The following is a 21,727-nucleotide window of genomic DNA, read 5'->3' on the forward strand; positions in this document are numbered from 1 at the left end:
TGTGTGTTCATGTGTATTTTTCGATATGCAGTAGTTGATTTTTTTTTGTTTCTGAATTTTTCCAATAAAAATATCGATCCATAGCTTTACGAGAACGGCGTTTAATTAAATTTTCAATACTCATATATACTACATACATACAGATAGTAAAGTTACGAACAAAATTTGGAAAGTCTAAAAACAAAAATCTCTTAAGAATATCTTACACAATTTAAAATAACTAACTGCTTTCGAAACACGCGCATAATATTCAATAAAATAGATTCAAATATATGCATATATACATACTTTTTAATTGTATAATAATTTTAAAGTGAAAAATGCAACGCTGCTAGTTACTACAACTACAAATAGCATGAGAAATGCTTAAAACATATTTATAAAGTCAATAATCAGGTTTAAACTATTTTAAACATTAACAAGTAAACTTTTTATATTTAGCAAAAAATTCGCATTTATTGCTATGCGCCATTTTCCAATAAAAAAAAAATGTATGCATTACCTCTTATGGAAAGAAATGGCTCATTTACATTTTTAGATGGGTATTTTTTAGATTTAATTTATATATTTGCGTTTTTTTTAAATAAAATTACGCTTTCAGATACATAATTTTATAGGTATTTTTTTGTAATTAATTTATATTTTTGCATTTTCTCTATAAAAACTTGTATGCTTTTCCTTTTTTTTTTGCTTAAATTTTTGCAAAACATTTATATGTTCATAGTTCACTTCGCTTTTGACATTTTCGTTGGAAAATCGTGCGGCTTTCCTCGTTCACTTCAAGTGTCCTCCTCGTACTTAGTGCTAATCCAGCCATTTCGACTTTTACTTCTTCTCTGCTGCATTCTAAGTGCGCGCCAACATGCCATTGATCATAATATTGGCGAGCGCATTGCGTCGTTTACGCCAAGCGCCCATACCCTGTGCGTGATATTGCAACTGTGTGTACCATTGTTTTGTGCGAACACCATCCTCAGCCTGAAAGTATGTAAAGAAATTAGAAGGGTAGTATTGTTATTACAATATTTCATTTCATATTTAATATATAAGTAGAGATGGGTTACAATAAAATTATTTAAATGAATTCAAATTTGACATGTTTTTTCGAAAGTAGATCTGAGTGTAAAATTTTAAAGATTATAAATTTGATTTCAGCTGTTAAATATGTATGCATCGTAACGTAGTAAATGTATCGGAAGGCCCATCTAGAATAACAATCAAAACTTATGATATTACAATTTATTAAGCGAGAAGCATTGCGGCTAACTATTTCGGTGTAGGTTGAAAAAAAAATTTGAAAAGGTCGAGCCAAGGAGCACCAGGAGATTTGGTGGCCCTTAAAACCCTCAGGCTAAAAAGGCCATTGTATTTAAAGCTCTGGAAAGAGGGTAGATAGTCAAGGAGGGAAGGTGAAAAGTATCAGAGAAAGAGATAGGAAAGAATAGAGACAGAGATAGAGATAGTTAGTCCTGTGAGAATTTTCCAGATTCTTTGGCAAATCTGTTTTAGAGCAGTTTTAGAGAACGAATATTACTCATTCTCACGACATCGGAACCCAAAACTCGTAGCCGTGCTCTAGCAAAGGCAGGACACTCACAGAGAAAGTGCTCAGTGCTATCCGCCTCCTCCAAGCACGGTACATTGGGTCCTTAACGATTCGAATGGTGGTCATATGCTGACCCCAAGGGTGGTGTCCTGTAATGATACCTATTATCAAGGAAAGTCTTTTCTTCCAAGTTTTAGTATAAAGTTTGCTAGTTTTCTATTCGGACTTGTCACAAAACACTTTACAGTTCTGCAGCGTTCTAGACCGGATCATCGCTCTTTATATAGATTGCCTACATAATCGCAGATCCAATTCATTATTCCTGCGGAACTGATTCCTATTATTGGCTCTGACCCTTGTGGGGGATCCGCTGATCCGGGGTGGGCCAATTCATTGGAAATTTCGTTTCCTTGAATACCGCAGTGTCCTGGAACCCATAGAAGTACAAGCCTGTTTTGTTTTGCGACGGTATTAAGCTTCTTCTTACATTCTTGAACAATCTTTGAAGTTTGCTTTGCGTTCGCCCGGGCCTTCAGTGCAACTTGACTTTCACTGAAAACTCCAATCTGTTTCCTGCTCCATCTCCTCTCGATTATCCATTCGGCTACTTTCAGGATGGCAAAAACTTCTGTTTGAAAAACAGTTGCCATTTCCCCCATAGCATAGTGATACTTATTACTATCGTTTAAGTACCATCCGGTTCCAGACCCTATTTCATTCTTGGACCCATTGATAAAGAAAATATCCGTCAACCCCCCCTGCATGCATTCTGGATTGCTCCATTACTCATGCAATGAAACTGTGGGTACCAGGTCGTCTTTAGGTACCAAAAACAGTGGATACTGCTCAGATAGCATCTTAAAGATTTCTCTGTGTCCCGAAGTTTCGTCTTCGTGCCAGAAACCATATTTATGGAGTATACACATTGCTTTTATTGCTTCCTGTTGTATTTTAAGATCCAGGGGGATCAAACCAAGCATAGCATTTAGGGCATCATCAGAGTTTGTACTCATGGCACCCGTGATGCATAAACATACACTTCTTTGTAGCCTGGTTCCCGGATTGTATAGGTTTTATTAAAGCGACATTTTTTTTTATCCATTTAACCCTGGCAGATTGTTTCTTCAAACTTAACCAAACTCGAAATTGGTGTATTTTTTTACCTAAGCTATTCTTTGTTGCTCTTAGCGCGGATGTATGTCCGAAAGCGAACTCTATGTAAGGTTTTTTGAAGAGAAATTTAAGGGAGTTCTTTTTTATTATTTTACTATCAAATTTCCCTACCAAAGCCAAGTAAGATCCATTCTTGTATATGCATCCGTTATATGGCAACCCTTTTATGCGATTCATATCAACAGAATTGAGGGAAGCCAGAAAAGTTATTCAAATTTGGTCTTATGAGAGTTAAGCCTTTGACATTATGCCTAACTACGAGGGAACATACAAGTTAGTAGGTTGACTAGATTAGCTGAAGGAAGAAAGATGTCCAGTACATGATGAAATGAGTACATGTTTGTACTCCGTACATTTCCAAGTGCATAACCGTAAAGTAAGTGCATAAAGCAATTCGCAAAATTTTTTTTCAATTTAATTTTATTTAATCTTAGTAAAATAAATAATAACACAAAACAAAAAGGAGCAAATTCTAGGAAATAAGCGAATAAAACAAAAACAACTTCTATGTACTCAATTTTGCACCTTTCACCAATTGTACGGATGGAGTATGTTTTTGGTATTTTGTCCATAAACCTTTATTACGTATGACATTTTTCATACGGTTTGGCATACTTCCTACTAAATTTTTTATAATTTCAGCCTGAATAGTTTTCCATTCGTGCTGTACACGCCGCCACAATTCGTTTGTATTGGCTGGGACTCTTTGATATTGTCCTAACCGTCTTTTCACGATTGACCACAAGTTCTCAATCGGATTGAGGTCAGGACTTTGAGCGGGCCACTGCATTACCTCGAAATTTTGCCCAGCTAGCCATTCTTTCACAATTTTGGACGCATGTTTGGGGTCGCCATCCTGTTGAAATATTACTTCTTCTTCAGGATAAGCGGCTATGTCAACAAAATGGGGAAGATGAGTCTTTAGAATATGCAAATATTCCTCCTTCCTCATTATTCCGCCAATTTTTTGCAATGGCCCAGTTTGCCACCAGGTGAAACAGCCCCATACCATGACGTTTCCGCCACCGTGTTTCACCGTTTCTTTAATATGGTGTCTTTGTATGGCTTCTCCGGGACGGCGCCAGCAATACTGCTTACCATCGGACTGAAACCGATTAAATTTTGATTCATCTGACTAGATTACCCTCTTCCAGCCATCTTCAGTCCAATTTTGGTGTTCCCTGGCGCGCCTTAACATTTCGTTCCAACAGTGCAGGTTTCGGTTTTTTTACCGCTGAGATATAGCCGATGTTATGAAGGGCTCTTGCTGCAGTCCATCGGCTAACGCGTTTGTTTATAGCTAGAGCCGCGTCCTTTGGGGTTAAACATTTGTCCTTTTTCAATTGTGACATCATGACACGTGCATCCGAATCCGTTAAAAGTTTTCGACGACCTCTAACTTGTGCTTTAGTGACCACCCCTCACCTTTTCTGGACTCTTATAACCACTGATTGGCTTATGTTCAGCTGCTTGGCTATTATTCGCGTCGCGGAACCAGCATTTGTCATGGATATAACACTGCCCTCAATTTGTCGCGATAATTTCTTCATGACTTTAATTATTGTACGTATTAAATTGTTTCACTAACTTCCTCTATTTTATTAAATTTAAATGTGCCGCGTTCACAGTTTGGTTTAAACTAAGTAATTTTAAAACTTTCGAGAAAAAACCAATGGTAAATAAATTTTTTCGCTGATATTATTGAGAGAAAACTGAGATCTTGCAGGTGCAAAATTGAGTACATAGAAGTTTTTTTGTTTTATTCGCTCATTTCCTAGAATTTGTTCCTTTTTGTTTTGTGTTATTTTTTATTTTACTAAGAATTGAATAAAAAAATTAAATTAAAAAAAAATTTTGCGGATTGCTTTATTGTTGTTACTGTTATGCACTTGGAAGTGTACGGAGTTCAAACATCCCACTGCAAGTATAAAAAGAATATAAAAAGTTGCTTCATATTTTTGCAATAATTTCGTAAGATATTTCGTAATAAATAAAAAACTCAGCTTTGTAATATAATTAGTATTTTGAAAATCTAATTTCGCTACGATTTTGGAACCCTAATTGGAAAGTAACAGATTTGCAATTTATTAAAATGTGCTTTCTTATGTGCCTCAAATTTTCTAATACGCTCAAATATCAAAGCTAAAAGGAGGCTGATTATAGGAAAAAGTCAAAATTAGCAAAATATGTTCCACATCACTTCACATTTGATATATAAAACGAAAATTCCCGCTAGCAGGATACCCCTAATGTATGCTTGTCTGCTTAAAAATTATGTATTTTATTACATTTCAGCGTTTTTTATACTTCATATACATTCGACAAGCTATCTATAGTATACTGTAATATAATTTTTTATATCAAATACTCACTTTGAATATGAAAGTGTCCTTCGATGAAATTTCCTGCACCTCGAAATAATCATCCCAGTCCGCTTCGCTGCACACAACGCATCTGTCCAGATACAATGGCTCACGTATCAGCGTGTAACGTCCGCACTTCTCCTTCACCACCAGCAGTGAGGCCTCTCGTATGCCGGTATGTTTCGAGAAATTCAGTTTATCTGACATAACTTTTTCTGCCTTATAATTGGCACTCGGCTGCAAGCATCGACATGTGCATGTGTTGGTTAGTAGTAAATTGTAGAGCCAGGGTGTGTGCGGAATGCAGAGCCGGCATTTCGACGAAGGTACATGGGAGCGGGTGAAAAAGAAACAAAAAATACAGAAATAGTGAAATTCGTGTAAATGGTGTTTTTTTTTCTTCTTTTACACAGTAAATGCATGAAAGCGAACTTCAGAACGCTCATGCTTGTTCATAGCTATGAAGCCTAAAAGTGTTGGCTTTATATTCTAGTCTGCCCTCTATAACTACTATTCGCAGTTGGTGGCTTTTGTAAATTTTAAAACATGCACTCAATGCGTGAACGATGCACTCTGCGGCACCTAAACCAAAAAACGACACGAACTAGTTTGCCAACACCCGTTGAAAAAGCGGATAGATTGGAATGTAATATCAGATAGTACGTACGAGTATGTGTTTTGCGCGTTGTCTCGATATCTCCTTGCACACACATATCTGCAACACTAATCCTCACAGGCGCATACAATATAACCATATATATGTGTGTGCGTGTACGATTGTCTTTGTCTGTTATAAGCGGGAAATCTGCCATTTGTTGAATTGCGACTAAAATCAATTCACCAAAAATGGCAGAAAGATATTTGAAAAAAGGCTTTGTACATTTGAGTTCCGCAGCTTATCTGTGGGAAGTGTAGTTGTATGAATTATTGTTGAAAGACTCAAGTGAACACGTCGGAATTAACAGCATGGTTAATGATGCTGGAAGTGTATGTACGAGTATATGATAACACAGCCTAGTTAAACTTTTGACAAGCTTGGCGGACGTAAAAGTTTAACTTTTAATACCTACTTTTTTGTTCTGCAGTTTTAGGTGTCTTCTACTGTGGAAATGGAAAAGAATGGAGTTTGCTTTTGATACATAAAAGGACTTTTTTAGCAATTTAGTTGGTCCGTATGGCATTAGGGACACAATATAAATATATGAAAATACAAAATCATGGCATGCATATCGAAAGACCTTTTAGTTATTAGTTCTTTACAAAGTAATTCCGCTCGTGAAAGATTGGCTCGTTGAGGCGTTCGTTTACAAATGTAATATTTCGAACAATCGATGACTCTCGAAGTGTGCGAGCGAAAGATTTTCTGGAAGATGTGTGGCATAACCCAAATACGTACGAACTTAGCCCTTCATTACCAGTATATCTACGTGGTGCGCCATCTTTTGTGTCGGTATGTAAACCGCTTTACACCGAAACAACGCGCTGAAATAGTGACGCTTTACATCGAAAATAGTTGTTCTATTGTTTTATCTCAACGCGCATATCGAAAAAAGTATTGCAGCAAACAAGCACCGTCTGACAATACTATTTTCCGTTTGATGTCGATTTATTTTGAGCACGGGACTGTGGGAGATCGTCAACATGCCGTTCATCAACGACCAAAACGTTCCAATGTACTTGTTAAAGCAGTGAGAGAGAGCGTTCCCTAGGAGCCAACAGTGTCGTATCGTCGTCGTGCTCATCATTTTGGAGTCGGTGAAACCATAATGCGGCACATTTTAAAGGGTGATTTAAATATGTTTTCGTATAAAGTGCAATTAACACAAAGAACGGCAGACCATTCACGTAGCATGGAATACGGCCAAACAGTCGCTCGAATGGTTGACACTGAAGACAATTTTTGGAAGCAAATTTTAATGACTGACGAGGCACATTTCAAACTCTTTGGCAGCGTGAATAAACAAAATTTCCGCATTTGGCGAACTGGGAATCCTCACGAGATACATGAAACGTCATTGCATGACCGGAAAGTAATTGCATGACCGGAAGCCACTGGACCACACTGCGAATGCAACAATTGAATATCTGCAACGAAAATTCCCGGGACGTCTAGTGCCAAAAAGAGTCGACATCGACTGGCCCCCCAGATCACGTGACTTCTTTTTGTGGGGTTGTCTGAAAAGTAAGGTTTGCGCCAACAAGCTGCAGACTGTAGACCAGCTTAAGGCAAACCTTCGTGCCGAAATCGACGCTATAAAATCCGAAATGCTTGATAAGGTGACAAGGGATGACAAACGCAGAGAAACGATCGCAGTTTGTGATTGCTAATAAAGGTGGCCACTTGATTGATATTGTATTCAAAAAAAAGTTTTAATTAATTGTAAATAACCAAACCAAATAAAAATACCTCACTTATACAAATCAGTTGTTTTTTTTTTTCAAAGTTATTCAATGTTTTCGTACCGACATAAAAGATGGCGCACCCTGTAGGCGCAAAATTAATCATCCAATGTTATTTTTGAAGAACTTTTTTACTAAATGAATAAAAAAAAATGATTTTAAATCACTTAAAATCTTTATTTTGACTTTTACGTGCTCCATCCCTTGTTTGCTTGCATACTGCAGTTGTCTAGTTAACAAATGTCAAATATGATTTGCATTTGCAAAAATTATACAATAGTTCTTCCTATAAGGTGATTAATTTCACGCCACCCTGTACTATATTATTACACAGATATATGCGCAAAATTTTTTATTTTATACATTATGCACTTTTGGCTAGTGATTTTTTTGAATTTTCACTAAAAGGGCTCTAACGTCTCCATTTGTATAGAAAGAATAGGGGTAATGCGTTGTTCATATTTTAGGTCACACATGCAAGGGTTTTTGTTTTTTTAATTTCGTTTGTCATGTAATACTAAAAATATGTACGATTTGATCCCACCTAAAGTATTTTTTCTTCGTCCTTTATGTTACATATAAGCACCTCTTAAACTTTAAACATCCGTAAAAGTGCAAATTTATTTATTACGTAAATAACCTGCTTCTATGATATTACAATAAAATTTGATTTTTAGTAGTGCCATTCGAAAATCAGGGCGAAAGAGTTAAAAAACGGAACACTTAAACTACAATACAATTCAATTGGTGAAAGCTTTGTATTTTAAAGGAAGCTACATTTTTTGTTTCATTTTGTAAAGTAAGTGCATGGGGTTAAAATTACGTATACGCCATGGTGAATATAAACTGACTTTGCTTCTGTTAAAATTTCGGTAGGAAGAACAACTCAAATCGGATTTAAATTTCTTAAGTGAGGTTAGGTTTTTGTGGCAGTTGGCTAAGAATAGCCGACTCACTAAGACCATGTAGGTCTGTTGTGGTATCACTGTGTACTACGAGAGCCTCAGTGCTTATACATCATCAAACCATTTAGACGTTCTTATGATGCGTAAGATAAGTTTTATCCCAGCACCGGATAGTTCCGTAAAAGATTCAAAAGAGTATTATCATAACAACCTCGCTCTACTTATAGCTAATTACAGAGGAAGTGTTCAATTATTTTTTCCTCTTCCTCGTCTCTACAACTTCTGCACTATTCATGAAAAAATACTTCTAACCTAGAAGACTGCCCACGTAACAGCCAATGACTGGTGACACAAGCCACGATCTTCTTCGCGATGTTCTCCCTTGAGAGGTTGAACAATTCTTCTGACCTTTTCTTATCTATTTGTGTGGTTGTTATCTCCTTGACCTATTGGTTTCCTGGAGAATATTATTTTTTAACCTTAATTTGCAAGTTGTCATAGAAATTCCAATATTGCCTCTGCTTTCAAGCAGTGGAAGATTAATATCTCTTCTCATTGTCCCGAAACCCATATAAGACTGTATTTGACGACGGTATTAATATTATTTAGAGCTGCCAGGAAGTTCTGAACAACCCAAAGGTAGTATTTAAATCTCCTGAATGATGCTTATAGGTTTACGAGTCATACGCTAAAATGTTTCTGAAACTGATTCATAATAGAATATAAAAAAATTGTGACGAAGTAAGGGTAGAATCTCAATTTGGTTTTAGAAATGTCATAGGTACAAGGGAAGCATTATTTTGTGCTCATGTGCTAGGAAAAAATTGCATGGGCGTGCTAAAAGATGTTTTCCTATGCTTTAACGATTATGAAAAGGCGTTTGATAATGTGCTGTATGAAAAGCTCTTCAACATTCGGAGTTTGTTAAATCCTGGAGAAAAAGTTATAAAAAAATTATGTTGGAATCAACTCGCACATATTGTGATGAACACTGAAAGCACGAATGAATACCCATTTCCGAAGGTGTATGGCAAGGTTGTATTCTTTCTCCACTTCTATCGAATATCTGTTAAGAAGTAATTTTCCAAGAAGCCGTAGCGCATACTGAAGACGATATTAAAGTTAATAGCGTATATACTATAATAATATAAAAAACGAAGATATGCCGAAGACACAATTTTGATATGGATGGATGGACTCCAAAGATTGGTGGAGAGTGTGACAAAACAAAGTCAAATATATATCAAGACCAAATTCATGTCGATCAGTCGTAGGAATATCTACAAAAATCTCACATTCACACTCGAGCTGACATGGCGATTGAATGGGCTAATAAATTTAAATACTTTGGCTTTATTAATGATAAATGCGATGGTTCAATGTGTTCAATCGAATGATGCATAGAAATGGCTAGAGCTGCTTTTATAAATATAGCAGTGTTTTAAGAAACTATGTTTTTAAACTAAATCTGAAAGTATGATTTAAGAGATGCTATGTTTTGTCAGTTTTATTGTATGGCCTGGAAACTTGAACTATGAAAATTTCTGATATGAATCGTAAAGAAATACTCGAAATGTGTATACTAAGAAAACTATTTAAAATTCCGTGGAGCTACCGTATCGCGACCTTTGAAGTGCTGCGAAAAGTAAATAGCGAAAGCAGTAAATGGAGAAAAATAGCCTACTTGGGCTCTTTATGTCGAAATTATAAGTATCATACGTGCAACTTATACCAAAGAAATATTGAAAGAAGACGAGATGTAGGAAGGGTTTGTCCATTTTCTCTATACAACGATTGCTCGACATGTTTTTTATATGGCATAAAACACACAACACCGTCAGCTGCCTCACAAGTTGTTTTCATTTTCCTTGCTTCACCGCCATACACCAGCAAGGGAAGAATGAGTGACTTATGGAGTGTGGCTTTTATACGGCGAGAAAGGACTTTACTTCTCCATTACCTGCTCGCCGAAAATATAAATGTAATAGTTAATAATAGTAAATAGCGCTTATACCTTCTGTTGGGTGTTTGGAGGAGCTGCCTTTGTCTGCCAGAAGTTTTCGGAGAATTAAAGTAAACCAACCAGCAAAGACGCCACCAAAACAAGGTGAGCTCTCGCGAATCGCATAACATAAGAGATTTTTTGAGCACTCCAAAGATCGAATTAAGGAGTCATCCTTCTTGTAGCCCTGATTTGGCAACTTTTGTTCCCGAACGTCAAAAATAAAATTCGAGGTTAACGTGAAAGAAACTGCAGAAGCCTTTAAAAAGCGGTTTAGAAGTATCCACTGGTGAATAGCATTGCCTTCCCCCTCCAGATGAAATTCAAACAGTGGGTTGTTGTTAATCATACTTATGCTGCTCTGGTAGCCAATTTTGGTGCGGTACACAGCCCTTGGATAATAGTAAAGCAAAGCGTGGACTATTAGTCACTGCTGTATCTAATATTTGTTGACTTTGCTAAGACATTCGATTCTCTTCTAAACGATACTATTTGGGCCACGCTCCGATGTAAAGGCATTTCCGAAAAAAATTTGCCTTCAAATAAACTTACATGGGGTCTGCGTGGATTCTTAAACGACCTCGATTACGCCGACGCTATTTGCATCTTTGATACGAAAACTCGAATCAATATGGACACTGGCGTCCAAAGTGGGACTCAACAGCAATCTTTCTAAAACCAAGCTCATGTGCATAAATACAAACAGCACCTATTCACTACTCACTCAACACCTAGTGAGAAAGTTCAAAGTCTCTGTTGTTTGGGATCCATTATTTCGCCCTCTGGCGGCTTTGTCGACGACATCGAAAACGGAATAAACAAGTCGTAGCAAGCATTCAGGCAAATGAAAAACATCTGGAGCTCCTCAACCATTTTCCTATAAAGACGCGAAACATGGACTGCTGCATCATGGCTCGTACAACGCATGCAACCTTTTACACATTGTTGCCTTAGGCAAATACTAAAAATAAGATGGCTAGAAATTATATTCTACGACAGGCTTTGGAAATGGACTAACCAAACGCTGAACAAAACAAATATTCTGAAAAGAAAATGAAATTTGATCGGCTAGACGCTTAGAAAATCTGCACAAGATATTACGAGGCAAGCCATCGAATGGAACCCACAGGGATCACTCAGAATGGGATGTCCAGCGCACACCTGCAGACAGCAGACAGCTGGAGAAGAAAATAATATTAAGTGAATTGCACTGGAACGAAATAAAAATAATATCATTAGATACCAGATTGGATCAGATTAGAAATCATTGGATTTCTGTTGTGGCCCTATGCTTCACTATGGAGCGGGAGGAATAAATTTAGATATATTGGTTGTGCGACGAGAACAGTACTGCTTAGTAATGCAACACTTTCAGTCTCATTCTGGAAAAAATACAACCACTCTGGCCTTTGGTGTGTCTACAAAACACATTGGTGGTCCATTGGTTCATCATTTTTGTTGATGGCCAGGGGAAATTTGTTGCTCAACCTAGGCCTGAAGTACTCTCATTTCTCACAGATCTACTTAAAAATACTAAAGGGTAAATTGATATTTTGAGCGGCAATAGTTCAAGCCTTCACTGTCACACCGTTGTCAAGTGACAGCCAATTTAATACAAACACACACGCACGCAAACATTTACAAATTCTATTTAGTTAGGTCATTGGTTGGTTGGTTGTTTGGTTAAGTGGTTAGTTTGCAGGTGGTTGGGGATTGATTGTCTCATTGAATGTTTAAATTCATTCTCACCTTGCCATTTGTAACGAGCAATGCATTGACTGGCGTCAATTTGATGGTGCGTGCCTTCTTCCAATTGCTATCCGTAGGCTGAGTGTACAGCAGTTTCCCCTCCATGGCAAAACGTACCTCATCGTGATTCCATTCCAGAATGTCGATGGCCATTTTCCGTAGTTTTATATTAATCATATCGATTTCGCAAGAAGCACGTCGATTGGGGCTTGATGACGATATGCGGCGCCACAGTTTGGTCGGTACATCTTTGGCTTCCTGGTTGATATGGTTTAGATGCAATTCGATTTTCTCTTGGGCCTGTTTCAGTTGATCACGTCCTTCGAGATGAGCAGGCGTCACTTTGTATAGACGGGCGAGTAGGAGTGGATATTTGGTTACACGTTGTACGGGTACCTGCCCAAGGAAAAGTGCAATCAATAATTGAAACTTGGAATGGTTAGATGTGAGAATGTATTTGCATGTGTTGTGTGTTCATTCATGTTTTGTGTAGAAGGCAACATAAGTGAAGCTCTATGAAATTTGTTATGAAAATGGATTGCTTAAAGGTTATTTAGGCGAAGATGATGATTTGATTAAAATGCGCAAACAATGAGCTTACGCCTAAACAGTTTTACTTATATATACTCGTACTAGGAATATGTGTGCGTTGGAATTATTGATCGAAATTCAATTGCATTAACCATTTATAGCTTGCTTAAAATTGAATGAAATACTTAAATCAAGCAAATACGAAATTTAAAATATTGAATTTGGTTTAGACATATTTTCACTTACCATCAGGAAAGAATTGAGATTCATGCGTCGCAAAACGGCATTCTCCATTTGAGACACCTTCAGGAATATGCGCAAAAGTTCTTTTTCCTTTTCTAGATTAGCCAGCAGCAAACTTGCGCCCGCCTGTCGCACACAGTAGCTCTCGAAGGCGTGCAACATCTGCGTGAAATCAAGGAATATCTTACCGATGTTCACGGTCAGCAGATCGTCGTCGCCTTGCTCGAGAGCAATGTCGAGTGCGTCGCGCATACGCTCCGCCAGAGTTTGATTGTTCTCGAGCAATTCTTCGGTATTCAAGAAGATTGCAGAGAGCTGATCCTGTGTAAGTAGACCGGCCACTAGCATGGGGTGACAAAACTCCTCCAATATAATTTGTAGATCCCGTCCGTATTTCTCCTCTGTCTCGACAATTTCGGTTATAATCTCTTTACGCTCCACACGTTTCTTGCCGCATTTACGACAAACGAGTGGCGCAAACATAATACCCGAATCGGTGACTTTCATCTCTACAGGACCATCACAATCCTCACACAAGTGTATGGGACTGTCCAATGAGAGCTGTGCATTGACAGTAGGAAGCGGGTTTTGATATCTGTTGCGTGAGCTTTTGCTAGTCTCCGAGCCCACACCGGAGTCGTTACGTTCAATATCGCTGGATGCGCCTTTATTGCGTTGCATGAGGCTTGTTTGGCTGCTACTATTACCGCAAATGAAGTTGTTAGTCGGTGGTGAAAGCGAGCTCATCAAGCTATGAGCATCTTCGCTTGAGTCACTTATCACTGAGCCGCGTGAGCTGAAATCTCGCATTGTTTGACGTTTGCCGAGTTCGCTGAGCGTGTCGCCAGCTTCCTCTTCTATAATAATGGGATTAGAATAACTGAGTGGGTAGTCGAATGTCTCTTCACGCACTACGCCACGCTCTTTTGCGTCTACAAGGTACGAGAGTATATCATATTTGGACGCGCCTTCAAATATGGAACGCGCCGCCTTCTTCTCCATATCGGTGTCATTGATTGGCGGTGCGCTGAGTGGCAAGGGTGGCGGCACATCGTTGATTTCTTCATATATGGGATCACCGTTGTTGCGTATCGACTCATAGTGATGACTACCAATGTCCTCCTCCAAGTTTGTAGACATCTCTATCTCTGCTAGAGTAGCGTCGACCAACATTTGGTAGAATTTAGAACGTGTGTTCGCTGAGTTGATGTCATCATCACCTGGTGATGTGATTTCGCTGGAACAGCTCTGGTAGCAATCGGATTCGTTTGCGTCAAACTCGAACAACTCATAGTTATTAGCTGAGGCAAAACTGTTCGCTGAGCTGATGCTGCCGCGATTAGACAGTCCATCTTCATCTTTGGTGGGTACGGTAAGGTGGGTATTGTTTACAGAGGATAACGCGTTGATTGTCGGCGCTGCGGAGGTGGTTGCACTCTGCCGTTCTTCCTTGATTTTCTGTAGTGAAAGATTGATTAAACGATTCATGTCGTCATTATCTTTGGTACCAGTCATATCCACTGCATTGCGTGTTTCTTGAAGACGCTTCAAAGAGTTTTCGATTAGCTCGGCAACGGTTTCGGTTTCTAAGCCATCAGCTACTTGACTAAGCATTGGATCCTCAAGTAGTTTAGTTATGAAGGAAGATTTGACAGGAGTTGTAGCGGTAACCTCTTTCTTAGTTGAAACAACGTCGAACTTGGCTTTATGCTGGCTACTTTTATTGGTCGTGAGTTTGGTGTCTGTCACGATCGCCTCCTGTTTACTGACATCCTTCATTTTTCTATTTCTTATCGTATCTCGCTCAGTTATTGCTTCATTTCGACCACAAACATGCGGTACTAAATTCCTTTTCACAGCCTCAACAGGATTACGCAAAATCTTTAACAACTCTTCCTCATGAGACAACAGTTCGGTTTCTTCCATGCTAGTTGTAATATCTGCCGGCGCACTCACACAAATTTCTATATCAGAACATAACTTCGCTTGTTGTTGCTGCTGAAAGACAGTGGACTTTTCATTCTCGTAATCCAACCTAATCAAAGTCCGACCACGTTTCGGTATTGAACCACTACTGCCACCGCCACTGCCACTACCACTGCTACTCAAGCTGGTCATAGAGCTGGTCGATGTGGAAGAGGTCGAAGAAGCAGAACGTTGCAGATTTACCTCTGCAGATCCTTTAATTGGTATAATGGCTCGCCCACCACTGGAAACTCCTTCACTTCCGGCTGCAGTTTGTTGACTCAGCATTGCATTGATTTTATTGTGCTGATAGATAAGTTCTTCGGCAGCACTGCGGGGACTGCTGACATTTATGGTCACTGTATTTGATGTGGTTGTCACTTTGAGCCCACTGAAGCTGCCATCGTGCGCATCGCCAATTGTGGAGTCTACAATTGGCTTTTTTGCACTATAGTCAGCCACTACCACCGATGATTGATATAGTGGTGTGCTGGCATCATCACAACTTAGATTCATTGTTGAGTAGCAGTCGTCACCGTTAATTAAAATTGAAGTTTTCTTCTGTGCCGTAGACGCAGTGAGGTCAGCCGCTTCACCGGCGAATGTTGCACTATTCGTGCCATTATATTGGAAACTGTAGTGGGGCGACTTGGGTGACTGTAGTTGGTGTGCACTGAATGCATCATCGTTGTCGGTGTGACTTATTTTGAGACGATGTACTTCCGAAGTGGTTTTGGTTTTGTTAAACGGTGCGACGCGTACGACAGTGCGCTGGTGCGACGAGGTATTAGTGTTGTTGGTAGCGGTGATGTTAGCGGTAGAGGAAGACAACAAACTATTGCCCTGTGGCGTTGTTATCGGGCAAATTTTGGTCTCCCAGGCATTGAGGGTACATTGCTGTTGTTGATGTTGCACTTTTGTATCGTGCATATTTTGTTTTGGCATTTGTTGCATGCCACATTGTGCGCTATCTGTGAGGCTTTCATATGCCAGATGCGTTCGAGTTTTTGCACCCTCTTCTTGTTTTAGCTCCTCTAATCCATTTGTGCTGACTTTGGTAATTCGAGCATTTTTTCCTGCTGCCGCTGCTACATTCTTTGCTTTGTCCGTCGGTCGCTGACTTGTTGCTGCTGCAGGAGATAGCGTCGAATTGTTTGTTTGGCAGTTTTGTGTTGATGACGCCGAAGCCATTAGTGCAACGACGGCTGGCATATCTTTTGTGGCAAGTGTATCTGCGGCCTTGTTATTGCCAGCTCTGTTGGCGTTTGTGGCGGTCGAGGTCGTTTGTGTAGCAGCTGCTACTGCGGCTACTGCTGCTGCATCAACACTACTGACACCATTGGTGTGTGGTGGCGTGGGTGTTGGTGGTGGAGGCGGCGGTTCGCGTGGACGCGCAAATAAATCTCGACTATCGTTACGGTGCAGCCTGGTACGCAACGCCATAGTATCTTTAAAGCTCAAAATGGCCTCTTCGCGGTGAGTTTCGCTTTTGTTTTTGCTATTGTTGTTGTTGCGTTTTCTGTGCTCCCCATTTCCGGCACAAGAGTCTGCCGCAAAATGCGGGCCACCATTTGTTGTGTGGTTTTCTAGTTGATGACCGTTGTTGTATTCACTGTCGGGATCGTTGTTCTTATTGCGTATTGTTGGTGTTATTGTTGTGCGTGGGTAGCGCTCACTTTGTGAACGTCTGATGGGATTTCGCGATTGTGTCGCTTGCGGCTGCTCAACTTTATTTGAATTTTTCTTGCTATTGTTGTGCTTTACAGCTCTGCAGTCCTGCTCAACAGCAAAAAGGTCTGCATTGCCTGAAAGTATACGAAAGCAAAGTAAGCGTTGAACAGTGATTGGAAGAAGAGTAAGAAGTTGAAAAATTATACTATTTGCAGTAAAAAAGAATAAAAAAGAACGGTATTCTCAAAAGCGAAATACAAAAGTGTTGAAAAATGCCATTTTCGGTGAAATGACAATTTGGTGTGAAATAAATTAAATTTTGTTAAGTTTAAGTAGCATTTTTCATAGATACATGCATATATTATTTTCTTCACTCACACAAATGCGCGTGGGTGAGGTCCTAGTTTTAAACAGCCCTGCAGGGAGAAACAATAGTTGAGAACTGTAATATTACCAGTTCAATTTTCAGCTTAACCAGCTCGTGTTTTATCTTCTTTTCAAAGTTACCAACTGGTAGCAGTTTATACTAGCCAAAAAAATTCTATTCCAAGACGGGCTTAACAGTTTGTAATATTCTACTTTATATTAAAAGTTTATGCAGAGAAGGTGTTTCGTAAAATTGAAACCTTGTGCAGATACTGGAATTGGTTAAATATTCGAAAATTGGTTCACTGACTACCATTCGAAGGACGTAGGTTCAAATTTCTGTGAAACACCAAAATGAAGAAATAGTTTTTTCAAACAGCGGACTTCCCTGGGCAGGCAATGGCAAACCTCCGAGTGTATTTCTGCCATGAAATGGATCGTCATAAAAAAATATCTGCCGTTCGGAGTCGGAGTTGGTCAAAACTGCAAAGACGTATAAAAAGACGTATTTCTATGCTTCGTAGACTACGAGAAGGCCTTTGACACCGTTCAACATAATAACTTATTGGAAATACCTCAATCAACCGGCATAGATACAAAATAGCTCCGATGTATAAAAAATCTTTATTGGAATTAAACAGCGGAGCTCCGAGTGAATAATGAAAATACCGATGAAAAAGAAATTTTAAAAGAAGTGAGACAAGGTTGTTTATTATCGCTCCTTTTATTCAACATTTACTTCGAAGTAATATTTCAAGAGTCTGATGATTCGAGGAGAAGCGGTAGAAATGGTGCCTAAATTTAAGTATCATGGAAGCTGGATTAACCTGAACTGGGACTGCAATGAAGAAATAAGAACTAGAATTGAAATGGCAAGGACACCCTTTTACAATTATAAGAAGATACTATGCAGTTAATAGGACTATGAATAAGTTCGTGCGGTTTTACAACAGATGGCGTAACTTGATTATTATTCCATCGATCCACATTTCCAAACATTCATTGGAGAGCTACTGTCGTAAGGCACAAACGTCAGTATAAGTTTTTTATTTGAAGCGTAAACAACAATATTTTTACCACACTTGAAAATGTCGAATTTCGTGCCAAATAATGTGTTTTTGCGGGGAATTCTTCTTCATTATTTTAATATGAAGAAAAAAGCAGCCGAAAGTCATCGTATCTTGGTGGAAGTTTATGGTGAGCATGCTCTAGCTGAGCGAACGTGCCAGAAGTGGTTTGCACGCTTTAAAAGTGGTGATTTTGGCTTGGAAGACGAAGAACGCGAGGGTGCGCCGCCAAAGTTCATGGATACCGAATTGGAGGAATTGCTCGATCAAGATCCGGCTCAAACGCAAGAAGAGGTTGCAAAAACTTTGGGAGTTGATCAATCAACCACTTCCAAACGTTTAAAAGCCATGGGAATGATCCGAAAGGTAGGCCATTGGGTGCCGTATGAATTGAAGCCAAGAGACGTTGAACGCCGTTTTATGGCATGCGAACAACTGCTTCAACGGCACAAAAGAAAGGGTTTTTTGCATCGAATTGTGACTGGCGATGAAAAGTGGGTCCATTACGACAATCCAAAACGTCGGGCAACGTATGGATACCCTGGCCATGCTTCAACATCGACGTCGGCGCAGAATATTCATGGCCTGAAGGTTATGCTGTGTATCTGGTGGGACCAGCTGGGTGTTGTGTATTATGAGCTACTGAAACCGAATGAAACGATTACGGGGGATGTCTACCGACGACAATTGATGCGTTTGAGCCGAGCACTGCGAGAAAAACGGCCGCAATACGCCGATAGACACGACAAAGTTATTTTGCAACATGACAATGCTCGGCCACATGTTGCACAAGTGGTCAAAACATACTTAGAAACGCTCAAATGGGATGTCCTACCCCACCCGCCGTATAGTCCAGACCTTGCGCCATCCGATTACTATCTCTTCCGATCGATGCAACATGGTCTGGCTGACCAGCACTTCCGTAATTACGATGAAGTCAAAAAATGGATCGATTCGTGGATTGCGGCAAAACCGACCGAATTTTTCACAAAGGGAATCCGTGAATTGCCAGAAAGATGGGAAAAAGTAGTAGTAAGCGATGGACAATACTTTGAATATTAAATTTGTAACCATTTTACGTCAATAAAGTTTCAAATTTCGAAAAAAAACCGCACGAACTTATTCATAGTCCTATTATAATTTTAGTATTAGCCTCAAGATTCGCTTCATCAAATGTTACGTGTGGTCAATACAACTATACGAAATGGAAATATGGACCCTTGAAATCGCTGTCTTGAATAGGATAGAAGCGGTCGAAATGAATTCTGAAAATACGGTGGACGGGTCACGTTTCAAACAACGAAGTACTAAGCCGAACAAATGAAAACAACTTTTAACCTCAATTAAGCGAAGGAAGACAGCATATTTGGGCCATATCCTCAGAAATCCAAAGTACGAACTGTTGCAACTAATCTTGGAGGGTAAAGTCGAAGGAGAACGATGCATCGGGCGAAAACAATTGCTATGGCTGCGAAACATTAGAAATTGGACGGGCTTGAGCAATATAAGAGAGCTATGGAACGTTGCCTGAGATAGAGGAGCATTTTGTTGTATACAAGGTGAAGTCCAAAATAAACAAGACTGGCGTCATAAAATAGTTTTTGATCGCGCCATCTTTTTAATGAAATAGTGCGTTGGTAGTTACATTCCTCGCTTCACTTCCAGTGAAAACTTGGTGATATTCAGTTCAGTGCAAGCGAAGTTATTGCGTCTAAGTGTCAGTATGTTTATGTCATCGGTACAAAAATGAGTTTCGCACAAAGAGTTAATATCAAATTTTGTTTTAAAATCGGTAAAACGTTTACCGAAACATTTGATTTGATGGAAAACGTTTATGGTGATGATTGTCTATCTCGTGCCAGAGTTCGTGAGTGGTTTACACGTTTCAGAGATGGTTGTGAGGACATACAAATAAATGTTAAAGAACATACGGGGCGCCCAAAATTAGTGATCACCGAAAACTCCATCGAAATTGTTCCTAAATTTCTCAAAAATGAACCGAAATCATCGTTGAAATTCTTGGAATCGGAGTTGAATATCTCCAAAATATCGATTTATCGCATTTTAACTGATCATTTGGGCTTACGAAAGGTCTGTGCACATTTCATTCCGCCCAAGTTAACTGAGGACACAAAATTGCTCAGAATTCAACATTCGAAAACCCTCATTAAAGAGGCGCGAAAAGACGAGAACTTCCTTTACAACATAGTAACTGATTAAGAAACGTGGTGTTTCCAACACGAATCAGAAACTAAGCGTCAAAGTGCCGAATGGAAGGTCCCAGACAAGCCACCACCCAAAAAATCGCGTCTGGAAAAGTCAAAAATCAAGTTGATGCTCATTTGTTTCTATGATTCTAAGGGAATTGCACAGAAGGAGTTCGTGCCAATGGGCCAAACCGTCAATGCAATTTTCTATCTTGGCGTTTTGAAGAGTTTGTTCCATCGCATTCGTCGAATTCGCCCTGAATACCGCGAAGAAGGAAGCTGGCGCTTATTGCATGATAATGCACCATCTCATCGATCCAATCTTGTGACTGATTTTTTGACTAGAAATCGCATTTCAACCATGATTTCACCGTATTCGCCTGATATAACTCCCTTTGACTTCTACCACTCGTAAAAGTCGAAATGAAGATTTCCTTCACTCAAATCATTGTCTTTCATTTGTTGAAGAAGTTATTCATTTACAAAATTGGATGATCAATTTTGCGCAACCCAAAAGAGACACACACTAATTCGCAGACAATCTAGTCAACCTCTTGTGATTTCTTCTATTAAATACTCGTATCTGAACTAGAATGTTTCCGTACTAGTTTTGCTTTTTCCTGCAGGGAGCGAGCAAGTGAGAAAACCAGTGTGCAGATTTATATTTTTTATCATTAAATTGCTCGACACTCCTGCTAAAAGACAAAATTTTCAAATTTCCCTTTCACACAGAAAATTTCTCCACCCGCAGAGCGTATGAATTGTGGGCTCACACAGTAGCCGCCTTGTGTAGTGTTCTTGTTGACAGCAGCTTTAAGATTGCTTCTTAGCGATAAGTTGTTTTGTGGTACTTTACAAAGTGCTGCTACAACAACAACTAACATTTTCAACTTCTATAGTGCAGCTGTTTGAGTGCGATGCCATCTTTGTGACTTGCCAGTCGGTCTGCATACTTCTGTGGTATTTGTGACCACTATTACTCTCGTTGAATTGGGTGATTTACGTAGCGGCTGATAAGAGACCAGAACACGCGGCGAAAAAAAACAACAAAAATAAATATTATATTAAGATTGGCGTTAAAAATCCGCTTGAAGTTTATATATGCAGTATAATAGTTATATAACAAAAAAGTGTGGCGTTGAGCGATATTACGCTTTATGGCATCTCAGTTTGTGCGTTGCAAACAATTTGAATAGCCCTTGAAGGTGGCGCTAAAAGGGTGAATGTGCATTTTTTGCTTTGAGAAGTTCCATAATCGTTGTTTTACGATTGACATTAGGATAAACGCTTATCTTTGTGCTTGTTCCGGCATTTCGACATTGACTGTCGGCCAGTTTGCAAACAATAAGATTTGCATTTACATTTTTTCCTTCAGTTGTTTAGCGCACTTCGTTTATTTCTCACAAGTCTTCCTAAATTGCGAGTGCTAAGAGATAAAATATTTGATAAGAAAGTGATGGCACAATAATGAAATAACTCAATGAGTTATGTGGAACAACATTTTCGTTGCGTTTATGGAATTGAGTAATGATTTCTATG

General features: G+C 39.2%; 1 protein-coding gene across 1 annotated transcript; it reads right to left on the reverse strand.

The window, feature by feature from the left end:
* Positions 1-832: 832 nt before the first annotated feature.
* On the reverse strand, positions 833-16,677 carry LOC129240160 (serine-rich adhesin for platelets). Its single transcript, XM_054875741.1, has 4 exons — positions 12,916-16,677; positions 12,139-12,534; positions 5,092-5,319; positions 833-978 (listed from the first exon to the last, which is right to left on the reverse strand). Exons 1-4 carry the CDS (start codon positions 16,318-16,320, stop codon positions 847-849), a joined length of 4,161 nt encoding a protein of 1,386 aa, XP_054731716.1. The 5' UTR covers positions 16,321-16,677; the 3' UTR covers positions 833-846.
* Between the last annotated feature and the right edge of the window lie 5,050 nt (positions 16,678-21,727).

This window comes from Anastrepha obliqua, chromosome 3, assembly GCF_027943255.1.
Source record: "Anastrepha obliqua isolate idAnaObli1 chromosome 3, idAnaObli1_1.0, whole genome shotgun sequence".
NCBI classification, from domain to species: Eukaryota; Metazoa; Arthropoda; class Insecta; order Diptera; family Tephritidae; genus Anastrepha; species Anastrepha obliqua.